The 15,106-nt window shown below is 36.5% G+C and overlaps 1 protein-coding gene across 5 annotated transcripts in view; it reads left to right on the top strand.

Annotated features, from left to right (window-relative positions):
• Positions 1–15,106, top strand: part of RABGAP1L (RAB GTPase activating protein 1 like) — a 260,444-nt gene that overhangs the window by 54,274 nt on the left and 191,064 nt on the right. For all 5 annotated transcript variants that reach the window (XM_056497048.1, XM_056497050.1, XM_056497049.1 and 2 more), the window contains one exon: positions 188–338. In XM_056497048.1, the coding sequence (XP_056353023.1) occupies positions 188–338 (151 nt within the window). The remainder of the gene's footprint in view (positions 1–187; positions 339–15,106) is intronic.

Below are 15,106 nucleotides of genomic sequence, written 5' to 3'. Positions count from 1 at the left end.
GTAAATTCTTGCAGAGTTTTTGCTTTCCATCTGACAGACACTAACTAATGTAACCAGTGGAAAAAAGTTTGTGTTGCTATTGCTGACTCTGTTTTAGTGAATAACTTTAAAGATTTTAAATGTTTTTAATCTTTATTTTGACTCCTGTAGTTGAAGTACAACAGGCAAATGATCATCTTTATTTCAGGCACAATAACCTTGTTGTGAGGCCAAATGGATTGTCCAGTCTGGTGAAGAGTGGTGTTCCAGAGGCACTGAGGGCAGAGATCTGGCAGTTACTGGCAGGATGCCATGACAACCAGGCAATGTTGGATAAATACAGATTACTCATCACAATGGTAAGGAACTTATTTTTTATTCTTTCCTTCCTTTGCTTACTTTTCTTTCCTTTGGTTAAGATTGATTCTGCTGGGCAGCAGTTTTAGTCAGTGGCAGGGCAGCAGAAGAATGAAACAGTTTGGCTTGTTTCACGCAACTGTGATTGTGATTATGTGTCTTTACCTGCTGCCATGGGTACCTGCTGCATGGCATTAGCAATAGAAATTGCTGACCTATATCTGTAGTAATGCTTGACATTTAGCTTTCTGTTCTCTTGCTGTGATGATAGTAACATCAACTTGTTCAGGTGTTTGCTTATGGATTTTTTTATAAACTCACATCCATCACCTTATTTTTTCAAAAGTTTGTTTTATGTATGTCTTAATTTCAGGGGTTTCAATTCTTAAAAAAATTCAAACCCAAACAAAATGGCTCAAAATTGAGTATTTCTTCTTTCTGTTGTTTATTTTTAAAAAGCATGTTAAAAACATTTTGACCTAGCAGGAAACAAGTCTCCTTACTGTATGGGTAAGATGAGAAGAGAATCCTTTTGGAAATTAATTCCCATTCTGTGTCCATTAATGCAGTCACTGAGCATTCTAAGAAGTCTATGGAGCTGTTTGATCTTAGATCTGTGATGGCAAGAGGGAGAAGCTTTGTGTTGTGTAGCACAGGCTCTGTGCAATGTCAGAGGTGATCTCATCATTTGGGGTTCTGGAGCTCTGCCGCTGCAGGGCTGTTACAGCTCTGAGAAGAGCAGCAGTGTCAAATATGCTTTCAATGGCAGAAAGTGATGGAAATAATTTTCTATGCTACTCAGAGCAAGTACTGAATTTGTTATTTGGCTTATGAATTATCTGTCCACACAGAAATTCTGGGGTAGATATTGTTACTCAAAGTTTCCTTTCATAATGTTGTCATGTTGTTTTGCTACTTTTCCTCTTAATTTGACATAATTAATTATGTTTGTAAAGTTAAGAAGCATCCCCAGAGTGAGAACTGTCCTGGTGGCTTCTTTTTTCTTTACCAAGAAGGAAGAATGTTTTGATAGTGTAAATTTTTCATTTTGATGTTGTAGCTGTGTTATATTTTCCTTAGAAACCATTCAAAGGACATCTGTCAGTTGTATGTTGCATTAAAGCCACCTCCATTATTTGCCCCTGCTTTCCAAAAGTGGGAAAGATGTTTGTTTCATGGTGGAGGAGGGAGTGGAAAACTTCTAAAGTGCAAGGTTTATCTTGATACTGGAGCCTTGTGCCTTAAAAATACCTTGTTACACTTGGTCTTTTCACTACAGAAATATTGCGGTGATGTGTGTTTTGGAAGATGATATTTCATACAGCTTTTTATACAAAATATTATGGTATTACTGATGAAAAATTTAAGTCCTCTGCTGAACTGAAGCATTTATACAAACAGTTTTTTTCTAAAGTGAATAATTTTCTTTCTGAAATGACAAAACTTATTGTCTAATCTGTCTGTCTAAACTACTGGCAATCACATAATTTAGCAGTAGAGACTCATGAAAGAAATGAACAGGAGAGAGCCTGTGGCATACCATAGCTAGGACACATCTTTAGGAAGAGTTAATATGGGATGCTCCAGAAAAAAAAGTCAGCTGATTTTTAAAAATATTAATTATTATCTGATATTTATGTCTGTGAACAGAACTTTCCAGTTTTATTTTGTTGTGTCAGTAATGTGAATTAGGCAGAGAGAATAGTAGTACATATTTTAGTAGTATATACTAGTAAAAGCTTGGCTGTAGTGTTACCTTATGTGTGTCAATAATAACCGAATAATAACTTAATAATGTTAAGCTTCAGGGCTGTTTGGGTATTAATTACTGTTCACTTGCTTCTCCGTGTGAGAAAGCAGAACTGATTTCTTTTTTGTGCATTATTTGTATGCTACCATCCTAACATACCAAAAATATGGATTTTATTTTTTCTGTAATTATTTATTCTTCCCATCAAACCCGTAATTTTCATCTTTATTCTTTCAGTGTATGTTTACGTTGGCACAAATTCATTGTCTCCTTGTATTTTGGTCATTCTGCTTGATGTTTCTCTTCTGGAAGCTGGATGTGTTTGTGGATGCATTGACGACTTCAGCAGTATATTCCTTGAATGAACATATATGTTCCTGAACCATTCTTAGGTGGGGAGAGCTGGAGATGCTCTGAACTTGCTGTCCTGGGAATGAAGTGGGCTCAATACCAGAAGTAGGATGTGGTACAAGCATCTCTGAACTTAAACTTGAACCATTGCCTAGTGACATCCAGAAAGCCCCCAGAACCTCTCTCTCCCTCAAACTACTCCCCATTGCTGTCCAGTATCTGGAGAAGTCCCTGAGGTTCTGTCCCATGCTGCCCAATGTAACAGACCCTCCCTCTGAGCCTACTCTCCCTGTTCATCCAGCCTGACGTGCACTCCTGGGTTAAATTGGAAATTGCAGCACCTCAGTGAGCAAAAGGGCACTGGCGACTGCTAGAAAAACCTCTACCATGATACTGGCACAGCTTGAAAGATGAACTCAATAGCTGGAATTATTAGTGCTGAAAACCTGATTTATGGTTGCCTCTCCTGGGGACAGAGAGAATCTGGTAAAAGCTCTGACTTTGCTACAGTGTTACTGGTTAACTTCTGGTGAAACTGTGCTCCCTAGTGAGACTTGTGTTGTTGGCAGGCCAAAAATGTGTGCCTTGTGATACTCTGAATGACAGCAGACTCTCAGCATTTGAATTTAGTGAAGAGACCATGATACAGATACATTTGTTGTTCTGTTCCAGCTTTGGGCAGCAGTGCTATGTTAGATTGGCCAGTTGTATGTCCCATCACTTGGGAAATCTGGGTGTGCATTTATACTGTATATAACTATGTGTATGCAGAGCTCTGGAACCTGCTGCAGTGTTTCTCAGCTACAGGAGTGCTTGGTTCAGTGTGCTCTGTAGGAGAGGGTAATTTGGGGCTTGTTTTAGAGTCTCAATTCAGCATTGAAAGCAAAATAAAATGTCTCATTTAGAAAAGTCAGTGCTGCACTTATTTTTTCCAGAAGGCCTCCATGTTCTCTAGTCATGTGCACTGGAGATCAGCAGTCTGTCAAGAATGATTTGGTGATCCTTTTCTCTAGATCAGAGCATTCATTTCCCATCTCTAGGCAAGTTTGGAGTTCAGGAGGGAAGGGAGAAAGAAATGCTTCTCCTCCCACAAGTACTGAGAAGCACTACCTTGCACTCTCTTAGGTCTCCTGCTGAGTTCCAGCTTGATGATTACCACGAATTGCTTAGGAAGTTTTACAATAGTAGGCTTTGCATACAATTTTAGAGAGTAGTTGTTGTGATTTGGCAGCTGCTTCTTTTCTGCCATATATGTAAATGTGTTCTGTATGACAGTCAAAATGTGCCTTACTTTACTTGCTGATGTGTGTGCCATGGGCTCTTCACAGTGCTGCATGTGGCGCCTGACGGCAAGGAGGAAGTCAAATATACATGAGTAGGGATAAATGTATATTTTTATTTATGTACTTACTTTAAGGAAAATAAAATCAGAGTGAGAAAAATCTGCTTATGATAATGAACATACTGGTACTTAAAGAGCTTTTGAAAAAGCACGTCTAATCTGTTTGTTAAAAAAAATGTAAGTAGAAAAATGTGCACAAGCAGAGGTCAATTCCTTGACAGAGTGTTTTCTCCCGCCTGCTTGGCATTATGTCATCTTCGCTGGTTCCTCTCCAGAGACTCAAATGAATTTTTCCATGATGAGGTGTATTCAGAGCTCTGATAAACTGATGGGTGCCAAATCATAGTGTAGCCTATTTACGACTGAAGTGACTGGTAATTGGTGTCCTGTAAGAATTGTGCTCCCCGTGGCCCACTGTGGCTTTGTCAGAACAGGTTTCAGGCGTTTTCAGTGTGAAAATGAGTAGAAATTTGCTGTCACTTGATGGCAGTGATGCGGCAACTTCACCTGAAATACTTGCTGCATCTGCATGGGGACAGATGTTTTATTTGTTGTGTGTTACACTGCTTATTATCAGAATTTAGCTTCTCTGGTTTAGATAATTTCATTCTTGTATGAATTCTCACTGTTGAATTTGTAGGGTGAGACTTCTTTCCTGTCAGGGCTGCATGTAGCTGTGTAAGTAAAACGAGAACAGAAACAGGAGGTTATTACTCACATTCTGTAGTTTGAAAACTTTTGGATGAACTGTTTAAAGGTAGCATTTCTGATTTTAAACTGTATGATTTATTCATAAAAGACTTCCAGTTTACAATAGGAATTCCCTTAAGAAATTAACCGTATGTTCATCTATCAGCCTATTTAGAATTCACTTAAATGCAGCTGCTGCTGTGGTTTAAGGAAGCAAAACTTGTTTGAAATTTTTTATTATTATTTTAAAATTAAGATTGGAAAAAGGAGCCTATTCTCAGATAAAGCAGATGCTGGTAGTATTATATTACTCAAAGCAGCAAAAGTTTGTGTAGGAATGCGAATGCCTGGATTTGAGCTGAGTGGTGACATTGAGTTGAAGGTCTTAACGAAAGATTGAATGGCTGTCCTTCCAAATGACTGGTAAGAGAACCAAAAATAAGATTATTTTTTTATTGTTATCATTTCCTTTGGCAATATGAGCACGTGCCCAGAGCAGTTAGAGATAATAACTAATTAAAGGGTCAGGCTTCAGAAGACTTGGCCAAACCCCAGCTTTTTCTGTTGGCTGTAATTTTTTGTGTTTTGTGTCTGGACCAGTAATATTTAAAGACACTGCACATAAGAGTGAAAATCCTAAGAATTCGTCTAAGCTGTGAGTGGTATTGATTTGGGGATTAAATACTGCCATGTCATGAAAATAATAGATCTCAGTAATTTAATAATTTGAAAATAGCACTAATCGAGGGTATCACTACTCCAGCAGTATAATACTCACGCAATGGTGAGCAATTGCAGTTCGATTAAAGTATTTACCATTGTTGCAGAAGGTGGAGCAAGTGGATTGGATTTGGGGCTGGATTAAATTAATCAATTTAGAGTTAATATGTGTAGTTTATCTGTTCAATTTGGACCAGCATTATTATTTCCAATTTGTACGAGACAAATCCTCTTTTTTGAAAGCAAAAAGAAAAAAACCCAAAAGTTAAGGTTGTGGGTTTCTGGAATTGTGTCTTGTCCAAAATTTAAAGTTAGAAATAGGATAGATGAAAAGAGCAAATGCTATTGTTGAAGTTTCAACACAATCTTCCATGTATTGCATTAACTCTAATTATCTGTTTCTTGATGCATATGTCTTTGAACTGAGCTCCAAGGAATGAAGATCAACTTTCATGTAAACCTAATGCAGAAATGTGTTTATTTTTAAAATTTTGAATTTACCAAACTGTTCAAACAAGAAAAGGTATTTGATTATTTGTTTCATACTTAATATTTACTTATTTTTTTAAATTTTTATTGTCAGTTTGCTTGCATAGTTAGTAAAAGGAAAACTGAGGAGATCACAAGTGAGTCGCTGTTTCTATCCAAAGAAGATAAATGCAGTTGACTTTGAAACTGGTGCTTTGATGCCATGTTTGTGTGATTTTGTTCATTTAGTTTTTGAATTTATTTTATTTGTATGAAGCAAATGCTATTTGTGTGAAACATTTATCTGGGAATTGAGAGAATTCCTTACATGGGAAGGCTATTTTAGTGTGAGTAGAAAATGAATCAAGCTTGTTATTTGCAGCAATACCAAAGGATGTTAAGTTAGCGCTAAGAAAGGGAAGAATAATATTTTTTTATCCCAGCGACATCAAGCAGGTTTCCACTGCTCAGTGTTCTGAGACTAATTTAATCAGTAAGGGTAATTAAAAAGATGACTGTTCACAGGCCGCCACAGCAGGCTGGTTAATGGACTAAAACATTAGAGTATTTTTGTACGAAATATTTGTGTTCAGAATTCTGCATCTGTTTGTCCTGATGGAAAATGGGGGAGTTTAGATTTCTGTAGTGAGGAATAGGGGTTTTTTTCGAATTTTTATTTTGTTTCTGTACTAACTAGGAATTGTCTCCCTTGACTTTTAAAGGAAATAGATATCAAGGATGGCATAGCAGTATGCTAAGCAATTATGAAAGATCCTACTACATAAAGATCAATAATCATTATAATAAAAACGTGGGGTTATTTTTTCAGTTGACTGAAAAGAGAAAGAGCTAATACCTATTACTTTGCTTGTTGAATGAGGCATTTGGTATTAGGCAAAATAATTCTGGAGGAACTGATCACTCTGAGTTTCCTGTTTCTTTTAAATTCATTATATATAGGCAGTTTCTTAGGTTTTACTTTTCCCCACCTGTTTTTTTTACAGGGTAAGCATAGGATGACTATTACTTAACTCTTCTCTTAAACAGAGATAATTTGTTTCATGGCAAGTTGATTCTTGATATTTTTCTGTGATTTGTAAAGACAAATCAGCTCATGCTGGTTGGAGTGATAGGAAACTTCATTTTTGGTGTAAGCTGGTCTGTTGGTGCTGACAGTTACTACTTGGAATTATTTTAGTGGTGCTGCAACACTGTGGAACAATAAAGTATATATGAGTTAAAAATACTTACTAGGAATCAGGGAAAAATTATTGTTCCTGAAGAGTAGAAGTTGTTGTGATTTTAGTTCTTTAAATAGCTTCATTTAAATTTAGATTTCAGATAAAAGGTTTAGTTTATGATAAATGTACCAGGGTACCTAGTTCCACAGCAAATCCTAATATTACTCTTACAAACTCAGGAATAAAATGTCCCTAAGGTGAATTTAATTTGCGAAGTGTTGATTCATTTAGCACTCATCTGGGCAAAGTCTTTCAGTTTTGTGTGCACGAAAGGGAAAATCTTATGCTCAGTCTTCATTTTCAAAGGAATTAGTTTAATGACAGGTCCCTTCAGGAAGTAAAGGAGGAGCATCATTTAGCAATTTTTATTTTTATGTTATCTAAATTTTAATGTTTATGTATGGTACTTGAGATGGAAAATATCGCCAGTAGTATTTTATTTTCAGGGCCTGCATAAAATTGTAAAATATTCTGCTGCGTTAAGAATTTTTCTGCAGTTTCTTTTCCATACATAACCACACAGGAGAACACTAAAATAACACTCACAATACAATTCCTGGCTCTTGAAGTGATGTATGACCTCTCTGCCCTAAAAGTCACATCAATTGACACGTTTATTTTGAAGGGTGGAGTAGAAATGAGACTTGCATGTGCCCTCTTGGAGTCTGTATTCTATTTGGTCTGTGTGAATTTGTGATCTATTATCTTCAGACTGGGGGAGCAGAGTTCTCCATCATTTCAAACAGCAATAAAACTAAGGGTGTACCAGTATTATGGCCTGAATATGTTTAAATGATAGTTGCTGGAAGAATTGATAATACACCAGATAGTGTCATCAGCTCAGTATATATGAATATTGATGCAGATAACAAATGGTTTTTAAGTAGGATGAAATTGGAATGTGTCATTGCCTTGCTGTTCCCGCAGAGTGTGGTAAGAGCTTCTAGTACTTGGCACCTCAGAGCTCTATTGAAAATCCTTGATATTCTGTCCTAGATAAAACATAAATAGGTATCCCAGTTGAATTTGAATGTTGATTTGTTAGTCAGTATTCAGTTTTCCTGTAGCAGTAATGATGCTAATGCTGAAAGAGCAGCTGTAGTAGAGACATTTTAAATCATGTTTTTTTGCACCCCTGGGTAAAACTGGATCATTTTAGAAGTTCCCTGCAGGGTGTGTTGTCTTTATAGAATTCTGTGAGTATCATCTTTTCTGTTAGCATAGGGTGTTGCTTACCTGAAGCAAAAGGTTATGTCTGTGTCCACTGCAAAAGCTTGGCATTGCTGAGGGATAATTGTGTTTGAGGCAATCAACTTGCTCTTAGTATTCCTCTTTCCTCTCAAATCCACTTCTTCTAACCGGCCTCCGCTTTCAAATAAAAGTTGCATAACTGGCATTCAGGAGGCTGCAGCCCTCCAGAACTGGAGCTTTAGAAATCTTAAATGCCTTTATTTAAGAGAGCAAACCACCTTCATCTGACTATTAGTTGCTGATTTCAGTTCGTTAGTGTTTGATGCTATAAAAATTAGAGTGCTCTAAATGCTTAGAGGGGAACACTAAGAATCCAAACGTTTGATGATTGAAGTCTCTTAAAGTGCCTTTGTTAACACTAATACTGGTGGTCAGCACTTTATTAAAGTATTAATGTCTACCATAGCTGTGGACAGCGGTTCAGAACAATTGGAATAATGACAAACTCAGCAGGGCTGGAGTTGCATGTGTAGAATATTAAAGCATACAAAAGTGAGGAATACATCACTTAAATCCAAACTGGAATTTGATATAGAAGTGAATTCTGAACTTGTTGCTACCTTACTGTATGGATGACTTCTTCATGATAAAACCCCAAATGATCAGGCTATTATTTGTGTGTTCTGTAGGATATTCTTCTAAGGGCGAGAGCTAGTATTAAGGTAGATTTTATAGTAATCACTTCAAAAGAGATTAGAAACCTGTAGATCTTCTTTACAGTCTGTATCCATCATGGAATTTTTACCCTTTGATGATTATGGTCATACAAATTAAGTCATGTCTCCTATCAGCAAGCAAATTTGCATCTGCTGAGGTAAACTAACCAGAAGGAGATTGATTGCAGCCTGCTATTGCATATACTCTTTCTAACAATCTTTTATGTAGGTTTTTGTGGACATAGACAAATACTTTGGCAGCTAGGAATGTTTTTTCTTGCTGAGGGTTTTCATCAGTTGCTTTATAAACTGACAACCAAATGCTGATGATATGGAGCACTACATATTTTAATCATATCCTGCATAGGACAAAGCTGTCTTCAGATGGGTGGTTTGTCTTCAAAGCAATCCAGTTTCAAAATACAACCTTTTTTTGACTTGGTAGTACAAGATACAGCCTGCATTTAAACTAAATCGTCATTAATGGGGATTGCAGTTTCAAACAGTGTGCTTACCAAAAGCACATTACTCCATGTTCCACCTCTTTTTTATACCCTTACCTAACATTTGCAGGGCTAGTCACATAATTGTGGATTTGTATTTAGAAAATTGTGGATTTGTATTTAGAAAATTTCCTTCCCCCATTTCTCTCAGAGAGGTTCACTGTTCAGGTGTGGTGTCAGGGTAAGATGGGAGCAAGTGCTGGGGCTGAGCAGGATGGATCGGTGAGGCAACCTTAAGGTAGGTTCATGTAACATTGCAGTCTAATTGCACTTTTTGGTGCCTGTATGGTAGAGGAATTGGAGGTACTTTTTGGAACCAGGCTCCCTTTCTTTTATGAGTTTGTAACTGTAATTCCAGAAAGCTCTTTTGGTCTTTGTAATCACTTGTCTAGGATTTCCTTTTCCTTTCTGTGAAGACCCTGCAATTCTTCTTTAATGGAAATTTGAAAATATGTAAACACACATTAGGGATAAAATACACTCTCAAATGCTAGAATGAGTATTCTTTGGCGATGCTTTTATATATGCATGTATGTGTGTTCAATGCAGAATAGCTGCCCCTGATACAACAAGAATACTGATGCTGAATGCCAGCAGTGGAATTACACAGCTGGCAGTCGAGGAGTAATATTTGGATGTCTGCTCATTTTTTATTTTTTTGAACTCAAAACTGTGTATTTCAGGCAGCCATGCACTTGATTAAGTTTGGGCTATTACACAGTGAGGAAGCTAATTTCATAGAAAGCTCAGAGCAGCAGTAGCTGGTCATCTTTTCAGGCCTGTCTGCAGTGTCTGGTTGAGTCAGCAACAAGCCTTGGAAATAGGCAGCTGGGCTCCTTTAGCCCAAGCAGAGACACACTTCTGAAATTTGGATTTAAAGTCTTGATATTCCCATGTCTAAGATTTATCCTGACTCCTGAAAATGTATGTAGAATGAGTGTTGTACATGGAGTTTCCTTTGCAGAAGCTGTTGACTTGGTCATTAGGTGAGATATTTACCACATAATTTGCATTTCTGGAAATGCTAGCTTCACATGATGCTTGAGAGGGGCTGAGTTAACTGTGTATCCAGCCTCAAAGATTAATACTACAGCCGGGGAAGCAAAGCAACAGAAATACACTTGAATGTCCAGCCTTGTTGCACAGCCCTGTGTGTTATTTGAATTTCCAGTGTACATCTGATTTTTTGCTTCAGTAAGGAATTAATCTGATTCTTCTCCATTTAGTATAAGTGAAGAGCGTGAATTTGAACTGCATTTTTGGCCATGCTAGTTCTGCTCACTGAAAGCTTTTGTGGATTGCAATGAGAGACTTTTCATGTAGATGAGAAAAGAGTTACAAGTACTGTTAGTAGCAATCTTAATTTTCAGTGCAGTGGAGCCAAAATAAAAGGCACATGCTGTGTTAAAATACCAGCTTATGCTGGGATCCTAGCACATGCTATGTACATGGTTTAAGTGCAAATATTTCCAGTACAAGTTACTGTTCCTAGTAATAATTTCCTGAAGTATCTGTTAAATACTTTGCTTATTATTAATTAAGGCATGTATCACTATGGCTTTTGGAATATTTTATGGTGCACAGAGTTCTATTAATTTTAAATAGAAGTAGCAGTTTTGACAATCTGAGAAATAATGGATAGGAGAGGAGTTCTCTGAGATTGTTGTAAAAGTGCATGTATAATTAGGAGCCCTGTAATGATCATCAAGGACGTATCAGAAATTTAAAGATATTATCATCTTGTAGTCAAAGGCATTTTTATAATTCCATACATACTAACAGACAGAACTCTGCTGCTTCAGACAAATAATTTTTTCAGTACTTAATTTTTCCTACCTTTTCAGTACTTAATTTAAATTTATTAAGTAACCTTTATCATGGAATCCCAGAATGGTTTGGGTTGAAAGAGACTTCAAATCTCATCTTTAGTCCACTCCCTGCCATGGGCAGGGACAGCTTCCACCAGACCAGGTTGCTCCAAACTCTGTCCAACCTGGCTTTGGACACTTTCAGGGATGAGGCAGCCACAGCTTCTCTGGGCACCCTGATACATTTTATGGCTCTACATAAGGTCACTAGCACATCAGATAAGTGGTAAAAGGTATTTGTTTCTTCCTGTTGGCTGTGAGTCAATCCTGCAATTTTCAACTTGCCTTGAGATGCTCCTTTGCATTCCTTAGGGTTCTCTGGAATTGTGCTAATTGTGATCTCTAAAGCAGAATCCCCCTTAAAAAAACCCAACCTCTGTTTGTTTTTGAAGCTCTTTCTGTAAATTGAGTCATAGATGTTACATTTTAAGCCAGCAGAATGTTTGATTATTCTACTTTTGACTGCCTTTAAAATTCTAGTTGCCATAACAACTTTATTTCTTTATTTTTAGCACATCAGTTGCCATAACAATAAAATATAGCTTTTTGAATGTAACCATTTTTCCCTTACTTTTTTTTGCTTTGTTTTGTAGAGAACCTTCTTTATGGGTGAAAGGAAGTGTGCTAAAGCTCATCCCCTGTGAGCACTTGGGTTAGAATATTAACTGAAAAATAAGGTTTTTTAAAATCAAGCCTTATTCCATTTCAATGGCATTTTGTCTGACTACTGAGTATTTTAATAATTTGGACAGAAAAATGAATGCAAATCAGTTGTGTAAAACTTTTCTTTTGTAAAAAACTGCCGTTTCTCATTCTTATTTCTTTTAGTTAGTGTATTAGAAAACCTTAACTGTTAAGAAAGTAATTTCAAATATCTTTATTTCAATATATGGAATGGCAATAAAGTCACTGAGTTAGAGGCAGTGTTTCATTCAGCATGTTGATTTTCCATGTTTGGGGCAGTTTAATGTGATTTATCTTTATAATATATGAATTAAGAGGATGACTTCCAGCTTCAACCCATAATCTTGAGCAGAGGGGAGAGGCTTATGTGTGAATTTAATATTGGTGAAAGAAGTTGGCCTTGAATGTAATCTATAGACTTGACTTTTCCATTACCTGATAGTTTCCTTTCCAAAAGGATTTTTAGATATCAATGTTGTCTTTATATTTAACCTCTTATTAATTCTGATAAGGTGTATATTTGATTTCTTCTTTTTTAAGAGATGGAAGATAATGTCAGGTTTGATATTTCTTCTAGAATAAATGATAGCTCACATAACATTTTACATGTGCCAATTTCTGGCTATAAATATAAGTGTCCTCAATATCTAATAAGACAAAATTTGCTAGTTATTGGAATTTGAATGTATTTAGATGTCATTAATCTTGAAAAATAGTTATCAGATGTATGATTACATTTTAATTAGCTAATTTTTAACTCGGGTGTGGGGAGGAAGGTCAGTAAATCTTGCTTTCAGTGGCATTTTCCTAACACCTCTCATTTCTGGATTTCACATCTGTGAGTTACCTAGGAATGTACTTTCACTGTAACTGGCAAAATTTTCCCTGTAGGTCATTCTCAGTAGAAAGCTATTCTTTGTCCTTTCTCATATGTGGATATTGATGCAAGTGTGTATAGATCCATGCTGGAGAAGAACAGAAGTGATACCTCTTCAGCACTTCCAGCTGGGAGGAAGATTTGGTGGAAATAAAACTGAGCTTAAAATCCATAAAAATATTGTGCCACCCTTCAGGTTATATATAGTTATTGTGCCATATCCTTTTCATATTCTTCTTTCCTCTTTCTTTGCAATGTGGTAGAATAGTAATACTGAGTAACACTTAGTTTAAAATAGTCTTTAAAATCTACTATTTACTTCGATTATTTTTAGCTTTTTTTGTTCTCAGGTAGTAGTAGGAATTGGATTTAGTGGGATTTAGAGTTGGTACCACCTGGTCCCTGGTAGACCCTGCACTAAAACAAATAGCAGGCAGCTCTTTAGTTCTGAACTGATTCTCCCCATACTGACAGTAGGAACTGTGACTTCATCGCCTGAACAATCCTGATTGTTCCGTGCTTTTCTGAGCCACCTCTCGTGTCCTTGAGGAAGAACTATTTTTAAAGAAATCCATTAAAGGAAAAGTTCAGGGTGGAATGTGTCAATTCTATAATCAACTAAAACATAAATTGTTGGTGTGACCAGGCACATTTTCCCAGCCATCCTGTCTGGATAAGACTGGGTGTTCTGAGAGGATGTTCTGTGATGGTTTAAACCGCATCCATGGAGAGTGGATTTGATTCTGTTCTTGCTGTGTGTCCATAAGTTTGTCACATAAAGAGCTGGCAGTTCACTAAGAACTACTAGAAGAGAGTACTTAGAATACTAAGAAGAGAGAATTAGACTGAAGTGGAACTATTCTATGGTACATCCAAACTTTCGATGTTGAAGGACAGGTGTATATGGATTCTATCCTTGTGTTCTTAGTAGTTGCTTTTTCATGGGCCTTGCAAGTTGGCTACCTTATTAAGGTAGCGATAAATTATTCATCAGTTGAACTCATTAAATAAAAATTCCTTGCCTTTTGAAAGGTCATGCTGTAGTTTAAGAAAACTGTTTGGCTTGCAGTGTGTGAAAAATTGAAGCAGGTGATCACAATGCTTGGGATTTTTTTAAAAATAGCTTTAAAATTTCTTATTCTAGCTCTGCTGAAATGGAATTACTGCTAATACTGACTGAGCTTACACTCCTGCCAGGCAAGCTGGAATCCTTTTCAATACACTTTCTTGGTGCACACTTGAAATATGCTTTTAGAATATTAATATCTATGGAATGCAATTCCTGGCTTGACATAGACAAAGTATTAATAAAAGTACAACTATGTCAAAATACACCTCTAAACATTTGAATGAATGCAGTACTAAAATCTATAATATATTATTTTGAAATATGAAAAATTATTCCCGCAGGACAGGAAAGGGCAGTGCTACCTGCACTGTGCAGACTATTCTCTACATTTCAGCATTTCTTCATTTACAATTCTCTTAATTGCCTTTGTCATGTGGTTTAATATTTTAATCATCTCTTGAAAGATACCAGCAGTGGAAGATAGTAAGTTGGTGTTGTTTTGCCAGTATACTTTCCTTTTTCTTTTTTAAACTGCTGCTAGTGTAAGAGCAGGTGGTTTAGTGTAAGTGGCACATGCATGAAACTAGCTGAGGGTATATGTTCAATTTTTTGCTTTTCAGACCATCCTAAGAAGTTTTTCTGGTGCTTCTTATCATATATGGTCAGTCAGTAAATAGCATCCTTCTGTAGCTTATGTGATGTTTAAAGCAATTGCTCTTTGGGTCCTGAAAAATGTTAATTATCTCCATTCAGTTGGCTGCATTGCATTTCCCTGAAGTAAATTAATTTCTTGATTGATAGTTTATTGCACAAAGTTTTATTTCTATTGATTCAGGGCACAGGAGTTTGGTGGTATTTGTCATCTGGATTGAGCTTGTAAAGTGGGTTCAATTTGTTTGTAGGACCATCAATATCACCTTGAGAGAAGCTACTCCATAAGGAAAATGTTCTTTTATATGAAATTCAGAAAAATACTTGCTTTGTATGCATCTCTGGGTGGCATCATTGCCCGTGGTGAGGGGGATTGGAACTAAAATCCCTTCCAACCCAAACCATTCTGTGATGCTATGAAGTATAATCCATGAGATTAAAGGCAGTAATGTTTAAAGGAGACCGTAGCAATTTACTCCAAAAACTTGCTTAATATTTATTAAATACGTGAATAATATTAGGATTAATTTGAAAGTTTCAGACGTTAGAAGCACTCGATGTAATTGTTGCTTAACAGCATGAAAAGGCTGCACAATAAACTTGCACATGTGAATGCCCATCTCTCTCTACTCATCCACATTAAAAAAAA

This window comes from Oenanthe melanoleuca, chromosome 8 (assembly GCF_029582105.1).
Source record: "Oenanthe melanoleuca isolate GR-GAL-2019-014 chromosome 8, OMel1.0, whole genome shotgun sequence".
NCBI lineage: Eukaryota > Metazoa > Chordata > Aves > Passeriformes > Muscicapidae > Oenanthe > Oenanthe melanoleuca.
The sequence above is the reverse complement of the archived record's forward strand: the minus strand, read 5'-3'. Positions and strand labels throughout refer to the sequence as shown.